The sequence below is a fragment of the Pseudogymnoascus verrucosus genome, assembly GCF_001662655.1.
Source record: "Pseudogymnoascus verrucosus strain UAMH 10579 unplaced genomic scaffold scaffold_3, whole genome shotgun sequence".
Classification (NCBI taxonomy): domain Eukaryota; kingdom Fungi; phylum Ascomycota; class Leotiomycetes; order Thelebolales; family Thelebolaceae; genus Pseudogymnoascus; species Pseudogymnoascus verrucosus.
In genome coordinates this window covers 179993-197766 of record NW_017263654.1, presented here as the reverse complement: position 1 = coordinate 197766, position 17774 = coordinate 179993, and the positions used below count along the sequence as shown (strand labels likewise).

At 51.3% G+C, this 17774-nt stretch overlaps 6 protein-coding genes across 6 annotated transcripts; 2 read left to right on the top strand and 4 right to left on the bottom strand.

Annotated features, from left to right (window-relative positions):
- Position 1: 1 nt before the first annotated feature.
- Positions 2-3322, top strand: VE01_01077 (uncharacterized protein). Its single transcript, XM_018270605.2, has 3 exons — positions 2-1631; positions 1689-1845; positions 1900-3322. The coding sequence occupies exons 1-3, from the start codon at positions 80-82 to the stop codon at positions 3104-3106; spliced, it is 2916 nt and encodes a 971-aa protein (XP_018134450.2). The 5' UTR covers positions 2-79; the 3' UTR covers positions 3107-3322.
- KNS1 (dual specificity protein kinase kns1) lies at positions 3249-6892 on the bottom strand. The gene is made up of 6 exons (XM_018270604.2): positions 5490-6892; positions 5360-5441; positions 4958-5308; positions 4429-4900; positions 4290-4377; positions 3249-4216 (listed from the first exon to the last, which is right to left on the bottom strand). The coding sequence occupies exons 1-6, from the start codon at positions 6354-6356 to the stop codon at positions 3968-3970; spliced, it is 2109 nt and encodes a 702-aa protein (XP_018134451.1). The 5' UTR covers positions 6357-6892; the 3' UTR covers positions 3249-3967.
- A 2261-nt stretch (positions 6893-9153) lies between these two features.
- VE01_01075 (uncharacterized protein) lies at positions 9154-10746 on the bottom strand (the record flags this gene model as incomplete). Its single annotated transcript, XM_018270603.2, has 5 exons — positions 10550-10746; positions 10354-10498; positions 10053-10186; positions 9895-9989; positions 9154-9831 (listed from the first exon to the last, which is right to left on the bottom strand). Exons 2-5 carry the CDS (start codon positions 10455-10457, stop codon positions 9154-9156), a joined length of 1011 nt encoding a protein of 336 aa, XP_018134452.1. The 5' UTR covers positions 10458-10498; positions 10550-10746.
- A 216-nt stretch (positions 10747-10962) lies between these two features.
- On the bottom strand, positions 10963-13539 carry VE01_01074 (uncharacterized protein). The gene is made up of 3 exons (XM_018270602.2): positions 12989-13539; positions 12524-12731; positions 10963-12471 (listed from the first exon to the last, which is right to left on the bottom strand). Exons 1-3 carry the CDS (start codon positions 13021-13023, stop codon positions 11188-11190), a joined length of 1527 nt encoding a protein of 508 aa, XP_018134453.1. The 5' UTR covers positions 13024-13539; the 3' UTR covers positions 10963-11187.
- Positions 13540-14420: 881 nt separating this feature from the next.
- On the bottom strand, positions 14421-16287 carry VE01_01073 (uncharacterized protein). Its single transcript, XM_018270601.2, has 2 exons — positions 15222-16287; positions 14421-15165 (listed from the first exon to the last, which is right to left on the bottom strand). Exons 1-2 carry the CDS (start codon positions 15937-15939, stop codon positions 14735-14737), a joined length of 1149 nt encoding a protein of 382 aa, XP_018134446.2. The 5' UTR covers positions 15940-16287; the 3' UTR covers positions 14421-14734.
- A 173-nt stretch (positions 16288-16460) lies between these two features.
- On the top strand, positions 16461-17633 carry VE01_01072 (uncharacterized protein). Its single transcript, XM_059463326.1, has 5 exons — positions 16461-16667; positions 16779-16890; positions 16954-17091; positions 17147-17306; positions 17366-17633. The coding sequence occupies exons 1-5, from the start codon at positions 16653-16655 to the stop codon at positions 17448-17450; spliced, it is 510 nt and encodes a 169-aa protein (XP_059320057.1). The 5' UTR covers positions 16461-16652; the 3' UTR covers positions 17451-17633.
- The last annotated feature ends 141 nt before the right edge of the window (positions 17634-17774 follow it).

Genomic DNA, 17774 nt, shown 5'->3' with positions numbered 1-17774 from the left:
TGTGAGAGCTCTCATGAATATTATATAATATTTCAGATGCCTTCTCTGAGCAATCCGCCAAATATCTACATGGTTGCAAATGAGTATGGCGACTTTGGACCTCCCCCCAGCGAAAGTTATTCTGCTCGCCGTTCAAGCGGCCATCAGAGCAGATATCAGGACACTTCACGCCTTGCTAGCTACCCACCCAAAGACGCTACATGACTTGATTTTGCGAATCCTCCTCACCTATCTCCCTGAGAGTCTCGACAGCTCAGAATATGTCCAGCTCCTTGTCGAATACGATTCCGGCCATATATCAGGAGACGAAACTGTCATAGATACGACCCCCATCGTGGGCCTCAGCAATGCAGCTGCCAGCAAGAAGGTCCGGAAGCTTAGACTTCTGTCTTTGCGAATGGACCAGACCCACGACGATGCGCCCGACGACCCGTTAATTCTATTCCTTCTGCACCGAGCCTATAGGATTGATCAACAAACTGGCTTGATTGCTCAGTTGCCAGAGCTCCTGGCCCCATTTCTGGAACGGTCCGATTATCTCAGGGACTGGGTGCTTGCAACTGTCCTCCCGCTCTTACGGCGCAACTACGAATACCACCCCGCAGAAACCGAGACGCAGTCCCTAGAATGGTTCGAAAGTTTAGGCACAGTCGAAGCCGTGGACTTTCTATTCTCGAAAACCATGCGTACCGACAATGGGAACGAGCTGAAGGACAGCACATTGGCTCGTGATCTTCGCTGCCTGGCTGGACCGTGGCTTTATGGAAATAATCAATGGAAGCGTCGGAAGATGTCGTTATCAGCAATGGGAGCGCAAACTGTTGTGCCCTTGAAAGGCGCTGTGCCTTCACAAGGCTCACAATATCAAGATTGGGATGCGGTATTTGCTTGGATCATAAACCAGAATCCCGCCTCGTATATCGCAGTTTCAGATGCCATCGAGCAATGGGGAGGATCAGCTGATGTAGATCTTGGTAGCTATGGGGACTCGGACGCAATGCTTTCCCAAGAAGACCGCCGTCAAATCAACGAACGCTATGGACACTGTGCTCTCACTGCCTCCTTTCGTATGCCTGGAGACTCCATGCCGGCATTGTCAGAGGCTCACCGCATTTTGCGTAACGTCATCACTCGTTTGAAGCTGCCATCAATAAGTTCACTGGAAACAGCCGCGGGTCGGCTAGCCCCTGTTCCCGACCTGTCAGAAGATGGGAAGCCAGTAAGGGAACATATCGAAGAGCTACTCTCCTTCCTAAAGAATGACGAGCAAGATTTCTCGGCTCCGACGCAGGCAGCCGTTGACCTGCTTCAAGCCCTTATCACAAGCTCGTACTTGCTCCTCAAAGCTGGGGCTCACACTTCTATTGAGAAGACCGGATCTATGCTTCATAACCAACCCGAGTCGTATCAGCATACAGTCTTAAAAGAATATCTGAATAAGTTAGGAGGCTCCGCAGGTGCTGATGACAAGCTCTGGGTAAGCGCAAGGAAAGAGGTATTGTGGCTGCATGATTGGGGCAAACCCCCATCTTCGGAAGGTGCAACTACCCAAAGAGGCCGTGGTGTTTTGGGTCAAATACTCCGAGGTGCGGTGGAAAAAGAGATACTGACTGCTCTTTTGACTCATGGTCGTAAGTGAATCCCGTTTGTTGTACCATATGCATATTTGACTAAACCTTCATGACCAGGCTACGCTACTGCTCGATCTCTATATGAAAACTCCCCAGAACCCCCTCTATCCAAAGAAGAACTATCCTCCACAATTATTGCCTCAGCAATGCACGCCTTCAACAATGCCAACAACCCCAACAAAACCCGCGGCGGCGTCAAAAAATGTCTCGACATGTAAGTCCCCCAATCCCCAGCTACCCACACAACACCCCTCATAATCCCTACCAGCCTCAACGCCTTCCCCGACACCCTCCGCACCTCCCTCCCCCGCGACCGCATCCTCCATCTCTCCGACGCCGCCAACCACTTTGCCAACTACCGCCTCGTCCTCAACTCCGGCTCCCCCTACCGCCCCTCCGTGATCCACACGCACGGCGACCCCATCGCGCTGGTCGAGAAGGTCCTCGCACAAAACACACGCACATACACTGACATCGACAACTTCCTCTCCTTCGGCTCCAAGATCGTGCTCGCGGGCCTCACAGTCCGGGATCTCGAGGGGCGATCCCAGATGTCGCCCGAGCAGGTGGATGAGCAAATGGCTATTGCGAGGTGGCGTATCACGAGTATGTGTATCGATGCCGCGCTCTCCGAGAACGATTTCGAGACGGCTTACTCGTACGTCGTTAATCGCCTCCCCTCCATCAGCGGGGACGCTTACTCTAAACCCCCCTCCTCTCCCTCCTCCACCCCCCTCCCAAAGGGCGGAGCAGTCGCCCACCCCCCCCTAAAGGTCCTCGACAACTACTCCTGGAAAGCGGCCTTCCAAACCGGTAAATACCGTCTCAACGCGCACACCCTCAAGCCCAGCCACGTCGGCAACTCCAGCGCCAACCCCGAGATCCGCCATCTAGAGCAACGGATGGAATGTCTCTCCCAAGCCCTCCTTATCGCTCCTCCCCCCGCACTCCAAGAAATCCTCAATGTATTCAGACGATGCGAGGAGGAGCTAGATGCGAAGATTAGACAGGAGGCGGAGCAGGAGGATGCGTGGGATGAGCAGGGTGATGATACGGCTATGCCTGGTCGGTTTGGGATTGATCCGCCCCCAGCCACCCTCTCCAGGGCCAGCGCGCCAATGAGTAGTGCCAAATCCCGTACTGGGGCGGAGGCGCCGATGTCCCTCCTTGATTTGACGCGCGCGAGTGCGGCGCAAGCTCAGAGGTCGATTGCGGCGTTGACGAGTGTGAAGGGTGGTGGTGGGGGTTCTGGTGCGGGTGCGTATGCGGAGAAGGGAGGGTGGGGCGGAGATGGAGGTGTGGGTGGGGTGGCAGAGGAGGCGGAGGATGGGGTAAAGCAGTCTACAGTGCGGAAGAGGGATCAGCTCAGGAGCGCGGCGATGAGTACGATGATTGGAGGGATTGGATGGGTTATTGGGGCGCAGACGCCTGCGGAGCCGCAGGGGCGGGATGATGATGAACGCGAGGGGAGATGAATATGTAGATATGCATTGGGGGAGGGAGGGAGATGATGGTGATTGCTGGTAGATTAGCGGGCGTTGGTGGGGAGGTATGGTATGATTCATAATGAATGGAATGGGCACAAGTGTTATGAATGAGGCTTTGGTTATGTTGTGTTGTGGTTTTTGTGGTGTATTATATAGTGTATGATAGATAGGTATGGTGGTGAATATTTGATATTTGAGGCCTCAGCTTTTCTCAAGTCCTTTTGGAAACTTTTCGTGTCCGTTATCTGTTATATATAACCTGTGCCTATTCCTGTGTCCCTCTTCTTTCCGTGATAGATTGACACTATGCACCGCACACCAGTCCTCCTGCACAGGTTCTATCCAAGGCATGTCCATCACCAAACAGACATCTACCAAAGCCCAATCACCACCCATCCAAACAGACAACACGCCCGTCGAGGATATCACAACAACAAAGCACTTATCTCCAATCCAAGAAGTGTATAGAACGAAAGGACATACACCTATATAGACAAGATACCCCCAACATTCATTACTCCCCCCCCCCCATCCATCCATCCATCCACCGTTCCACATACATATTGCGCCCTTGTTCCCCCCGTCTCCCCGAAAACGCCCACCAGTCCGTCATTAAAATAACTCACCCCTCCCACCATTGTCGTCTGCCCACTCACCCACCCAGCACCATATGGAGCTAGACGGTAGCAGCACGGCGGCGATGCGGCTGTGGGGGTTGTAAATCATCGCACATCCGGGGCACACTATTTCCGTTGGCCCCCCCCATTAACACACAATGATCATTCCCCATTTCCTATTTCCATTTTTTACTCCTATCCCATCCCACGACTCTCAAGGCAAGGTGTCATGTCATTGATAATGATGCACCCCCACCCCGGCCCCCGTCCCATTCGCCCTATGCCGTTCATCCCTCTCCTTCTCGCGCTGGAGTTTGATCTTGATGGCTTCCGTGCCGTCGTCGGGGGTGGCGACTTCTTTGAACCACGGGTGTTGGAGGGCTTGCTTGGCGGTGATGCGGTCGCTGGGGTCGTAGACGAAGATGCGGTTGAGGAGGTCGAGGAAGTGAGTGCAGAAGTCGTTGTTCCGGGGGATGATGTCCTGGGGGGTGGTGTTAGTTGAAGGCCAATGGAGAGGAGGGAGGGAAGGGGAGGGAGGGAGGAATGGGAATTACCTCTAGCTTTTTCATGGCTTTGACGAATCGTTTTGATGCTCGGGTTGTTTCTGTGGTTGGATAGTCGAGCTTCATGCGTTTGAAATATCTAAGTTTGTGTTAGTTATGTTCGAAACTGTCGAAAGATGGAATAACTTACTTTGCAACCGCAGTCCCATTTCCCCCACTACTCCTCTGGCTCATCTTATTGACCTGCTGGATGAGATGCGGATCCATCTTCGCATCCACCACACTCTCCATCATAGCCAAGTGCTCCAAATTATCATGCGTCTGGAACAGCGCATCACCCGTGAAGAACTCAACAAGTATGCACCCAATACTCCAGATATCACAAGGATACGACCAGCCCAGCCCCAGGATAATCTCCGGCGCGCGGTAATGCCGCGTGGAGACGACAGAGGAGTGGTACTCGTCCTGGAAAGTCGCAGACCCGAAGTCGATGAGTCGGATTTCGGTGTCGAGTAATACTTTCCGCTGTCCCGCTTGGCGGTTGATTTGCGTCGAGGAGGAGGGGATTTTGCGGTTGTATGTGAAGGTCTGGTATGCGTTCTCGCAGAGGAGGATGTTTTCGGGTTTGAGATCCGTGTGTATCAGATTCAGGTCGTGAAGAACTTTTTGGGTGTTAGTATATGTGCAAACGTTTTTTGGGGGGAATGGATGGTACTCACAGGCAACACTTGTGAATAACTGACGAGCAAAGCTCTGGATCTGACTGTTGGGAAACGGCGTAAAGCTGTTTCCCTTGAGGAAATCGAATACCGACTGTCCCATCAGATCCATGACGATACAGATATGTCCGCGGTAGTCAAAACAGTCGCGGAAATGTATACACCTGTTCCGGTTCTCAGTGTCGTTGGCTTTCAGAGTAGACAATACTCGCAGCTCTATTCGGGAAGCGTCTCGGTATTTCTGGACGGATCGAATAATCTTAATGGCAACTAAAGAGCCGCCTCTCCTGCGGTCCCGGGCCTGAACGACTTTGCCGAATGTGCCTTGGCCGAGAAGCTTCTGTACTTCGTCTTTCAAAATGTCAGCCTAAATTCAGAATAATAGCAGTAAATGATACTCACATCTCTCCGTGAGATCCGTATCAGGAACCACGATATAATGTCCATCCTCATCATCCACTTTGCTGTTCTTGGTATGCGAGTTCTATAACGAGTCAGTATGTTGACAATTCCCGAAAAGCAGGCAACCTACATCTTGCATAACCTTGACATTGACCTCGGGGGCCTTTATCGGTGGCCTCGGCGGAGGCCTATAATTTGTGAAAGCATCGCCATTAATTTCAATCTCTCTCCTCTTCGCCTCGTTAGCCAGCTGTTGTCGTGTCGCGACCCTCTTCCTCTTCTGACCCGGCTGCGTCGTGTCGTCGACCGGGTACGCTCGCGAGCCATTATTCGAATATTGCGACCCCAGCGACGTCGCGGCCGTAGTCTGTATCGCTGACGTCGTGCGATCGGTAGATATGGTCGAACTCGCATTCGAGCCTTTGTAGTGCGGACTTCGCGTCTGTGAAGGCCCAGCCTTGATATGGTATATCGGATCGTACATGTCGTCACGTTTCCGTTTTTTAGCAGCGTGCCTCAAAGCCGCCGCCGCATTGGCGCCATTATTGTCGGATCGAGGACCGCTGGCCACGGCCTCGACCGATGCTGAGGCTCGAGGCGGCGGGGAGTCATCGATCACGATGATTTCCTTGGGCAGTCCATTCTTGTAGAAATTTCTCCAGTCGGGCTCGCGAGAGCGCGGCCGCTTCTTGGGGGTCTGCAGTGTGGTGGCGGTCTGCACCTGTGGCATGATCGGAGTCTGATCGTCCTCCTCGTATAAGTGAGGTCTGTGGGACTCTTCTACGTGAGGCAGAGCGGCCACGTCCAGAGCGGGCGCGGTGAGATTGCTCGATGGGGGAGGGAACTTGTATGCTGGACCCCGACGAGCGGTGGCCTTGACCAGGTTGCCGTTGGCTCGAAAGGACGCGGAATTTGGCTGGTAGTTTTGATGGTGAGAGTAGCCGAAATGGACATCGGACTGAGGTAGAACAGCAGTCGTCGCTGAGGGCGTCGTCATTGCAGTGTCGTGGGCACTGGCGCTCTCGCTGATATAGCGAGTGAAACCGAGTGTTGGGTGCGGTGCGGAGAAGGGAGAGCCAGATGTTGCCGGGGCTCGAGTTGAGATTCAGCAGGTAGCCTCGAGGCTGCGGCGTCAAGAGTGCAGCATTTGATAGCCAAGAAGAAGCGTAGCCAAAGATATGTTATGGGAAGCCCTTTGGGGGGGTAGAATGAAGGATTGAGGTTTGTTTCGTGGTGGTCTTACCCTAGGCCGGGCGGGCGAGCGAGGGAGCGCGTTGGCGAGATGGCGAGGGAGGGCAAATCGATTTGACCAGAACAGACTCGGGTCATCGATATTTTGGGAGGGAGGGGTGGGTAGCAAAGTACTCTCCAGGGTTTTTTACTCTTAAAATGAACGCAAAGATTCAAAAAGATGCTCGCAATTAATGGGCAAAGGCCATTTAAACGGTTTACGGGGAGAGGAGGAGAGGTTATCGTGTAGTAGAGTTAGTTTTTAGGATATTAGGATTATTGTAACTCTAGTTCAGATTCATGATTTGGGGGGATGATACAGTGTAGAGTAAATTATTGACCAGCTGGGGGTTCTTCTGATGTTAGTAGTGGCAGTAGTGGTAGTAGAGGGTGGTAGTAGTGGAATAAGCGTATAATCTAGCGTACACAGCGCAGTTACGGGGTACATGAGTATAGACTGTAATGTAGTGCAGGTGTGATGTATTGCACTATAAAGTAGTCAGTTAGTCAGTCTACTGCAGTGTAGTGTGGTTTTAGTGTACTTCTCCTCATAGAGTGCGTTGGAGTACAGTACAGTACAGTACAGTACAGTGATATGGGTGATATGGTACAACACTCACCCCCTCCCCGCTCAACGGACGATTTATTGGGCTTGTAACTCTGTTCGTTAGGATGGTTATATGGTATGGTTGTATGATATGGTCGTATGGCTGTGTTATGGGTATATATATGTATGTGCAGGAAGATGGGTTGTAATATAAATATTTACCGTTAGTATATCTGTCTGCATGTAACGACTCTTTGTCCTGAGCCATTAACATACGATTATTGGACCCTGTGTCCGAATGTCCGAATGGCTTGTATGGGGGAATGATGGGGAAGGAATGGTCGCTGGACTGGACTCGCTTGGACGCGACCGACAGACAGACCGTGTTCAATTACGCCGGTTCTGCTCGTTATCGCTATCTGTGGTGAGGTACTCTACACTCTACACTTTTGTATATTCTACTGTCCTACTCCCACTCTATGAATCTATCACCGTGGACACAACAACGTCTACTACTACTACTACTACTATGGTAATATAATAATATAGTAATACAGTGCTACCCTACAAACTACAAAACATATAAAAAGTTAATCCCAACAAACCAACGCTCACTCGGTGTTCGGTGTCACCCACCACCACCACCTCCTACTACCGCTGTCCGTTGTGAGACCTAGAAGGGGGCGTGCCATCCATCCCATCCCATCCATCTCCACCCTACCACCACCACCGCGCTCCAGCAGTCTACAGTTGGGTTGGCTGACTACGATACTTGTAGGTGTACTGTACTCTACTGTACTGTGAGGAAGTACTTACAATCCAACCCCAACCCATCCCGCCCTCGCCCCGCGGCAACAAATGTCACATCCAGTACTTACCCGGCCAGGCGACAGGCCTGCCTCCGTCCACTCCATCTCATACTGTCGTGGCGTGGTGGTGAGTGTGCCCTTATCCATCGCCGGTAGCGGTAGAGTAGTCACGTCAACGTTGCCTACGGACTCCGCAAGTGATCGATAACAGCGGCGGTGGTAGATACATCATTCGGCGAGACTCCCTGATCCTTTGAGGAAGAAACCGATACAAACACATCTACGTATGTTATGTACAGTAGTAGTAGGTGCATACAAACTCTCGGCACCCATCGCTCCCACTCCTTCCCCCTCGCCCTCGCCCCTCACCCCCCCTAGAGTAACTCCTGCCGGATGGGTCAGTACCACCAACCCACCACCGTACAGTACAGCCCATCCCAGCACACTGCAGCAGGCAGCACGACAGATTCCGTCTCCACCACCACACACACCACACCCCGATCTCCCACCACACAACGCCGCTTACCAGTCTCCATCTTGGCCAAGAAGTCCTGCCTGCATGGAAGCCGTTCCGCTGGGGGATAAGAACGAACCCGTCTACCATCTCCCGTTTACCGTCTACCGTCGTGGAGTGGGTTGGAGTGGGTTGTGTGGCTTAACTCGCCACCGGGCCAGATCGCGGCATCGAAAGATATCGAAGTCGCCTCAAATTTCCACACCAGGTTTTGTTCGCTCCTTGCCGTCTATGTCTGATTTGTATTATGAGATGGCCAGCAGACCGGTAAATGGAGTGCCGTAGTGGCGAATTGGACCCCCTATTTTGGGGAAGTGAGGATGTTGGGTTGACACGTGATTGGGGGGAAGGCACATGATATGGTGGTGGGTTGGTTCCACTTGTGGGTTGTTTTTATCACTTGTGAGGTGTGAGGTGTGATCTGTAGGTGTTGGTGTGATCTTATTTCTGTGTTTTTCTTTCTAAAGCATGATCTATATTCTGAAGATCTAATTGTGATCTTAAACCCCCCCAAGAAGACTCCCAATGCATGATCTACCCTCTTCCCCATCTCTCATTCCGTCCCCACAATCAAACTTCCAATGCATGATCTATACCCCCCCATCCTTTCTCTCCCCTCCCCTTTCTTCCCCCCTCTCCTTTCTCTCTCCTCTCCTTTCTCTCCCCTCTCCTATCCCCCCCCCCTTTCTACCTTCTAAATCCCCCGATTAAACACCACCATCCCCCCCGCACCCCCCCTCCCATGAAACTCCTCCTCCAACGTCCCATCCCTCACCATCTCCCTCTGCGGAAACGCCCCCAACGCAAACGGCAACGCCGCCAAACTCGTCGTCAGAATCAAGCCCAGATTCACCGGCAACACCAAGCGCGGGCTATTCTTCAACCAATTCATCTTCTGCAATCTCACCAGTGCCAGGGCCGGTATAACCATCACGGGTGAGCTGTTGAGCACGCGAGATAACGCTGTCTCGCTGACTGCTATCGTTGCGGCTTTCCTGCTTTTTCCGAGAGAGGGGACGTCGGACTCGGATTTCCCGGCGGCTTTGTCCTCAGCGGATAGGGCGGGGTAGACGTCGATGCCCATCCTGATTTCCTCACCTCGCATGAGGAACACATTCAGCGCTCCCGCGCTCGCAACAGCAGCGAAAGGCACAAGACGTCCCAGGACCATTTTGGTGCCTGGAGAAACGCGTTTTAGGCGGGGAACGAGAGCATTCAGACCCAGGGCGACGGAGCAGGAGGCGCCGACGGCGAGGAGGTAGGATTGCACGATCTTGGAGGTGGAGAGGGGGGTGGATTTGTTGGCGTTGGCGTTGTTGATGGCGACGTTGAGGGATTGGTTGGTTATTTGCCAGAGGAGTGTGCCGGTCGTCTATAGGGGGTGGGGGTTAGTTATGGGTTGGAATAGAAAGGGGGGGGAGGAGGAGGGACGTACACCGAGGCCGGGGGTTAGCATGCCGGCTGTGACGATCAAGTTGGAGAGGACGAAGGAGGACATGCGGAAGGGTAGCATTACTGCTTCACCCGTATCTGGTTCTTGTCAGTATATTCTCCCCAGCGGTGTAGGAACGAGTAGAGAAAGAGGCAACGCACCAGGATGTATAGTCGCGTCCACCACTTTCTTCGCATGCCATAGCTCCGGGGACATCTGCGCAATCTTGCCCAATTTGTAACTCGCAATCAACTCCTTCGAGTCTTCCAATCCCTTCTTCGATATCAACAGCATCCTAGATAACGCGCTTGGTTAGCCAATGTTTCTCCCCTCGGCCGTCCATAGTTTCCTGACTCCAAAGCCCCCTCGTCCTTGGCCAGGGGTTTATTGTCCATGAAAAACCACGTACAATCCGCCCTCCTCCCCCCCAACCCTTTCCCCGTTTTGTGTTTTTGTTCTCACCTAGGATCTGAAATCTCAGCGGCGTGCTTCACGCGGCCCCAGTAGGTGGCGAGATCATATTGCGAGGCGGGGAGTGCCCTGTTCCCCGGGAGCGCTGCCGACATCTTGAATCGCTTCTCTGTAGAAAATTACTCGAAAAAAAGGCCTGGGCATATATTAGTTTCCCTCTTGTATATCGGAAGAATAGCTATCTCACCTCTTGTGACTCGACCGTCCCTGCACCGCTAGTCGCGCACACCGCTACACGCGCCTTCTTTCGCGATTCTGCTCAATCGATTTTCCCAGGCACAGGAGTATAATCGCGCAGCCTTCGGTACCTTCACTCCGGTGAATTATAAGGGACAATGGTTGCAAGGGCACAAAATCGGTGACTCTGAAGCCTTTCGGTTTTCGAAATATTTGCGGGATTGGACCCTGGACCGATCCGATAACGCAGATTGCGCTTATCTGCGGCAGGGGTCGGAGGTTGTACATGTATCACGTGATGTGAGTTGTTTATATAGAGGGGGAATGCTTCAATTTGTGCAAACAGGGAAGTTTATTCAATTGTTTGTTATAATTTGTCTGTGGAAGCCTTATAAGCATTCGTTGGTATGTTCTATGTACATCTCCTGGTATCATTATGTCATATGCAGTTCGCCTGATAGCGCTGCTGTTTACCCTTTGACTCCTTCCCCCCTTCTATCTATCGAATATAGACAGTTTCCTGGCGCCGTTCCGAATTGAAAGCAAAGTAAAATATATACATCAAGGTAGAGCCTTATCTACCGTATTACAAGATCGGTACAATGGGCTCGCAAGCCCAAAGGTGTTGTATGACAGCCAGTGATTCGATCAGTCTCCGGAGATAAAATCCCCAAGATACCCCAGTTCATCAAGAAGCTCATCAAGAGCCGTAACAGTCCTGTTATCCGGTGATGAAGGGGAGTTACTCTGGAACACCGGCGACCCAAACGAAGACCTCGCGCCTCCTTCCTCAAGCGTAACAGTTGCCAGACTATCGGAACGATTATGTTTCTCCATCCCCTCATCAGCCGATCCAAACGGGAGACTATACCCATAAAAGCTCCCCGCCTGCGCGTCCCTCTCCGCCCCCTCAAGAACAACAGGTGGTTTCGGCGTCGAAAACCCAAAATCGAACCCATCATCCGTAACCACATACTCATCAGTCGAATCATACGCCGACGGACTCGAACTATCAAACTGGCTCCCCGCGAGCGAGGCGAAGCTTGTGGCGATGCTGTCGATGGAGAAGTGGGATTTGGGATTCATCCTCTCGTCGAAGGAGAGGGGTTGGGGGAGGACGTGGAGGGGCGAGGCGACCATTGAGGGACATGCGTCTGAGGGGAGGTGGGGGAGGGGTTTTGCTTCAACGGGGGCGAGGGTGAGGTGTGAGAGGGTGAGGAAATCGCGTTTTGGTGGCGGCGGGGAGAGGGAGGTGATGGAGGACTTCTCGTCGTCGTCGATGGGGGGGTGGGAGGTGCTGGCGAAGTTGTCGTCGTCTTCGAATTCGTCTTCGAAGTTGTCGTGGGGGATGGATGTGAAGGGGGAGGAAAGTGAGCTCTTATCTGAGTGGATGGAGGGGTTTGGTGGCGCTGCATCTCGAGGTGCTGGATTCCGGGTGGATGGTGATGTTTCTCCAGAGCCTACCTTCCCGGCCAAGGCAGTGGCTCGTTTGCTTGTGCTGCTCACTAATGTTGGGTAGCTGATGTGAGCATCGCCTTCGTGGCTCCGTGAGGGTGAGAGCCGGCGATCATTATTTGGAGCCGCAGAAATAGGAGATTTAAGGCCGAAGAGAACTCTAGCGGACCAGGGTGATCGAGGGACAGGAGATGTCGACCTTGCGCCTCTCTTCCTTGCAATAACACCGGGAGAGGTGTTTAACCGTGGCAGCGATTTCGGTGTTGGAGGTGGCGCTCGCGGGGTCAGATACTTGTCGGCAGGGTTCATGGTCTTTATATCCGTGCCTGTTGCGCCTACAGATGCGCTTCGTTCTCTCAATGGAGTCTCTTCGACTGGAACCCATAGAAAGTTGACAGGCTGACCAGGCAGATACTGGCATGCGGTAGTGAATGGCCGTGTGGGATCATGGATCTCAATACCATCGTCTATTTCGTACTATTGGTTAAATCAGTAAGTTGATAACCAAAAGCCAAATTGCGGCTCTTACATAGTAATAGTATGTTTGTCCCATCTTCAGCCCGCCATTACGTTTCGCAGAGTTCGCAGTGTCGCCGTCGCAGATGATGTCTTTGAAAGAATAGCAGCCTCTCCATTCCCCATGTCCACGCCTGGCATCCTTTTCCATCGGATACCGTTTGGAAAAGTTGTCCCACGATCCGATGAGTTGCACCGATCGTGCGTGGGAAGATGTCTGGCTATAAGCATATTAGATGATATCCGGAGAAGATTATTGTGTAACCATGATTCAAAAAGCAAACACCAAGTGGATAAATGCCGTGCATGCGAAGGTGATACAGGTTCTAGTTCACATCCCATAACTCGTGCTGGGTGAATCGTCATGAGGGTTCAAGGAGTCCACTTTCATGCAACTACCCATAGACGACGCCGATCAATGAATGAGAATAAACCACAGGTGTTGGTTACAAAAAGCTCATAATGGGCAACAACTTACAGCATAAAGGTCATGAGAGTCGTGGTCGGGTCCATTGCGGTCGACGTGAAAGGACAGTGGTAAAAATGGCCAGCCCCAAACTCTAATTATCTTCGATGCGATCAAACACTGGGTTCTTCACAAGGCCTATGGGACTCGTAGATATTTAATCATCAATGGTGCGCCATCGTGTTCGCAAGCCGAATATGTTCCAAACCCATCCAATCTACTTGGATATATTCTCCAGTCTCTATCTGAGATGTTCGGTCACTGCGGGGTATGAACACGACCTGCGTACCAGCAGGCGCGAGGTCGTCTTTGAGACGATGCAGTTGTGTGATTTAGAGATATTCCGTTTGGGTTGGGCCAGTCGGAGCGGTTGCTGTAACCCTTGATTCACTCGGCATGAAAGGTATGGCAGGTAGCGGGGATGATCGACGATACCTGATGCACGGCGCTTAGATTGATTGTTTTAAGAGTTTTAAGAGGCACTTTGACAAGGAATATATTCGAGGAGGATATATGTGGGCTGGGGGGGGAGGGGTGTAGGGGAACGCTGGGTTTAATAGTGTGTGTCGCATTGTTCAGTAGGCGCCGAGGAGGTGGGCACAATGCCTCAGTTATAACATTTGGGCTAACCAAACCTATGGCGTTTTGCTTCAGCTCAACCAGGAACAATGTCTCAACCGTAGATTTTTGGTGTCGATGGTGGTGGACCTGTAATATTAGATTAAACCCCATTAATTCCCCATTGATCCCCATTAATTCCCCTGAGGATCAATCTATTGGGGGGAAGAGACACTCGGCTTCCAATGGGACTTGGAAGATGGAGAGCGTGAGCGCAACTAGAGAGTAGCTAGTTCCCGCAAGCGTGGTGGTGGTGGTTGGTTGATTGGCACGATATGGCTGGATTTGAAATGAGACGGGAAATAATGATTGGCGCTTGGCGACGACGCGTCCAAAGCAGGATCCAGTAGGAGCTAAACACAACTCGACCGGGCCACAAAGGGACGGCCGGCATGGACGGCCCATCGCAATGAGACATCAACAACGCATATTCTTGCATATTTCTCCGCAATATTGAATCGTTTGTTACTCGAAAGGAGGTGAACCGGAGTGACCTGTAAGTAACGTGTCTGATGCATGAAACCAATGCAGGAGTTCGCAGATGACAAGAGGTCCCCCTTTGTAGAGTACAAAATTGACCTGATTGAGCAAGAATGATTGAACCAGAACATCATCGAGGGGGAAATACAAGACCCTGTACTGCCAAGTCTCATCTCTCATCCATCTTCCTCTCTATCTTATCTCTCTATCGTAGATCAAATGGTAAGGCTGAGTATATCTGAACAGTGAGAGTCCAATAATTCACGATATCAAGTAGAGCGACATATCGGCATTTTTCACGGCGCATGAGCCACAGCTGCAGGTCCGAAGACTCAGGGGGCTTCATGTAGACTCCAATAATGTGCTTTGTATTTCGTATGAAGAAGTGGAGGAATATTTCCTGCAATGTATTCCAAACAACCATGTTCTGAAGAAGCATCATGTAATTAAAATTAGTAAGGGCTCTTAAACCAACCTGCAACTAGAACCTTCCTGTCCTGCAGTCAAGATCATCTATATTCATACAGCGTCCATTAGAGTGGTGCCCATATGACGCCAAACCTCCCGCAAACCAAGGCCGCATCCCAACCATCCCGTGCGCCATGCCAAAAAAAAATTGATACATCAATAGGCTACAAAAGAATTATAGTGTAAGTATTATTATTCTCGCTTCGGCGGTACCTTGTCGGCGTTGACAAGCACTTCGGCGGCCTTCGCAGACCTCTCGTAACGAGACTTGACGTTTCCGCCTTGCCAGACCGTGCCTAGTACTCGATCCCAGAACGTAAAGAATGGCTGGCTGAAGTTTGTCTTGATACCCCAGCTCTGGTGGTGGATGTCGTGGTATCCAGCGTTGTTGCTTGTGATGTGCTGTAGGGGGTCCCAGGGTAGGGAATATCCACAGTGGTCATCGACGGTTTTGAGTGTTGACCCAACGAAGAAGCACATCCCTTGTCGCGGGGTCATGAATGAAAGCTTGTAGGCGATACTAGCGCCTAGAGTATCCAGCAAGAAACCCTCGAATGGGTGGTTGTAGAGTGCACCGTATGCATAGGGGACATACAGGCGGTGGTGACGAGCATGGAATGTAGCTATAAGATGTCAGCAAATGAGTCTCCATTTAGAGGGCAAAGAGAATGAAACGTACTGTAAAGCCACTTGTTAATGTGCATGGCGCGGTGCAAAAAGTACTGCCATGTATCGACAATGGCAATGGCAATGAAGAACTGCACTGCTGGGACAAGTCCCCAGTAGATTGTCTTCGAAGCCATTATCTCCCAACTCGCAAACGCCGGTACTGGAGTACCGCTGACAACATCGATGCCAGTAGTCAGCCAAGGGTAGTTTCCGCCTGATATTGCGCCTGCGAGCAGCGGGTAAGAGCTTGCAACATTCTTTGATATGGCGGCTGCATTAAGCCCGAGGGCTCCCAACAGCTGTGGCAGCGCCCTTTGGGCAATCCGTATACGCCTTGCCCACATTGCAATATCGTACTCCTCCTTTCCTGCCATCTCCTCAGGTTCGGTCAGGCCCAGTATCGCCCCAACGGCTGTTTGTATGATCTGCTGAATAATAACGTCTCGGGCAACTTCGTAGCGGGATACACGGTTGCGCTTCAGGATCTCCGCTGGCGTATGGAGCCTATACTGAGGCCATTTGTCCATGACATCGATGTAGTGGAAGAATAACGAGAGGACCCAGTAAGCTGCGAATGGCGCCAGGAGGGAGAGGTAGAAGTCGGAAATGTATGGAATGAGCGGCTCGACGGGGGAGAGCGTGTATGACGGCAGCGGCGGAAGGTCGGACAGGTAGGAATTGTTGGACTTGGTCGACATGGACGACATGTTTGCCATGGCGCTCGTCATTGTCAAGACAGTTATCGTGGTTCACACGACGGGCGACAACTCGGGCAAACGTAAGAGGTTGTGTTGCTGACAGTCTGGAGGATGTTGCCTCACTCCTTCTCACCCGTTTATGGCACCAACGTCGAATAATCTCGGTTAGATCTGCGCATCCGGAAGTGCCGCGTTGGCTCGATGGGCATCGATGAACCTAAGTCTCCTTACGTAAACTAGCTTCTTGGGTCTGCAGTGATATATTCACACGTGTGTTTCTACTGCTAAAGAAAGTAGAAAGTGACAATCGTCGCTCTGTTCCCTGAGTAGAGTAACGGAGTTTATGGTTCCCTTGAAGTATGAGTTTGCCCCCAAAAGTGTCCCACTTAAAAGTTATAAATCATGTGACTTAGTTACTGAATTACCGACGGGATTGAATATTGTGTGGCTGGTAAGCTAGTACATGTACGGAGATGTACTCCGTATAGATGTATGTATCACCACCACGCCACCCGTGGCTGAACTCTCCTCGTACCCCCCGAAAGTTGACAGAATTTTTAGCCTTAAGGATACTAACTTGTTTTGTTCTAGTTTCAATTGACCCCACCAACACTGAGGATTCAAGGCCACCACGAGTTTTCTCCTCCCCCTCCATTGTTGGTTTCATAATTTGGACTTCGCAAACAGCAGTTTCTTCCGTCTTTCTTATCGCAACCTTTTGACTTTAACACGTCACCGCCAAAATGATTATTTTCAAGGTTCGTGGGCTTCCATGAGACAAAATAGCCCAGGCGAGGGGCGAACTTTGACCCCGCTCTCATTATCTACCGAACTGGTTGAAACTCAGACCGCTAATGCCTCTCCTATAGGATATTATCTCGGGCGACGAGATGATCTCGGATAGTTTCGACCCCAAGGAGGTTGATGGAGTTGTCTACGAGGTCGACTGTGCGATGATCACCCTGGGCGCTGTCGAAGTCAGTATGTACAAACCTAAACGTTCGATGCATGTGTTACGGCTCTCCAACTGACACAATCAAATAGACACCGGTGCCAACGCTTCTGCCGAGGAGGCTGAGGAGGGCGTTGAGGATGGAGCTGTCCAGGTCAACAATGTTGTCAACTCCTTCCGTCTCCAGTCAACCCAGTTTGACAAGAAGACCTACCTCAGCCATCTTAAGGGTATGCTCTTCGCATTTTAGGTCCTGTGATCTATGCTGGTTACTAACAGTTTTAGGTTACATGAAGACCGTCAAGACGAAGCTAAAGGAGAAGGGCGCAGCTGAGGAGGAAATCACTGCTTTCGAGAAGGGCGCCGCAACTTACGCCAAGAAGATCGTCGGCAACTTCAAGGACTACGATTTCTACGTCGGCGAGTCCATGGACCCTGATGGAATGTAAGTCATATATCCATTCTACGCTAAGGGATTGAAGAGATTGCTGACTTATATCGTAGGGTTGCCCTTATGAACTACCGTGAGGATGGTGTCACCCCCTACATCACTGTCTGGAAGCACGGCCTTGTCGGCGAGAAGGTCTAGATCGTATATTTAATGAATGGTTATTGGGAAGCTGGTTCTGTTGCATCACAGCCCAACAAGTTGGAGACGGATGTGCCATATGGTAGCCTGATATTCTCCAATACAATGAAAATGCCCCCTCTTTATGATTTTAGTATTAAACGTATATGTCCACACTGAGCGAGGTTAATTATGTCCCTATCCCAAACGCAACAATATACCTTATGAATATATCAAAGACATTGATGTTACGAACTATATAATATTTCATTTTGAGATCCCACGTTGCACCAAAACCATACCCTTCATGTGATTAACGCCTACGGGTTATTTCAGCCTTGTGAA

Excerpts from the sequence above, each read along its gene's own strand:
- VE01_01077 (XM_018270605.2), top strand. The coding sequence starts at position 80 with ATGAGTATGGCGACTTTGGACCTCCCCCCAGCGAAAGTTATTCTGCTC. Across the intron at positions 1,632-1,688 it reads TGCTCTTTTGACTCATGGTC|GCTACGCTACTGCTCGATCT; the intron begins GTAAGTGAATCC and ends CTTCATGACCAG. Across the intron at positions 1,846-1,899 it reads GTCAAAAAATGTCTCGACAT|CCTCAACGCCTTCCCCGACA; the intron begins GTAAGTCCCCCA and ends AATCCCTACCAG.
- KNS1 (XM_018270604.2), bottom strand. The coding sequence starts at position 6,356 with ATGACGACGCCCTCAGCGACGACTGCTGTTCTACCTCAGTCCGATGTC. Across the intron at positions 4,378-4,428 it reads AATGGGACTGCGGTTGCAAA|ATATTTCAAACGCATGAAGC; the intron begins GTAAGTTATTCC and ends ACACAAACTTAG. Across the intron at positions 4,217-4,289 it reads AAGCCATGAAAAAGCTAGAG|GACATCATCCCCCGGAACAA; the intron begins GTAATTCCCATT and ends ACCACCCCCCAG.
- VE01_01074 (XM_018270602.2), bottom strand. The coding sequence starts at position 13,023 with ATGGACCCGACCACGACTCTCATGACCTTTATGCT. Across the intron at positions 12,732-12,988 it reads ACTCTCATGACCTTTATGCT|CCAGACATCTTCCCACGCAC; the intron begins GTAAGTTGTTGC and ends ATATGCTTATAG. Across the intron at positions 12,472-12,523 it reads GACAAACATACTATTACTAT|TACGAAATAGACGATGGTAT; the intron begins GTAAGAGCCGCA and ends TTTAACCAATAG.
- VE01_01073 (XM_018270601.2), bottom strand. The coding sequence starts at position 15,939 with ATGACGAGCGCCATGGCAAACATGTCGTCCATGTCGACCAAGTCCAAC. Across the intron at positions 15,166-15,221 it reads CATTAACAAGTGGCTTTACA|CTACATTCCATGCTCGTCAC; the intron begins GTACGTTTCATT and ends GACATCTTATAG.
- VE01_01072 (XM_059463326.1), top strand. Across the intron at positions 17,092-17,146 it reads CTACCTCAGCCATCTTAAGG|GTTACATGAAGACCGTCAAG; the intron begins GTATGCTCTTCG and ends TAACAGTTTTAG. Across the intron at positions 17,307-17,365 it reads TCCATGGACCCTGATGGAAT|GGTTGCCCTTATGAACTACC; the intron begins GTAAGTCATATA and ends CTTATATCGTAG.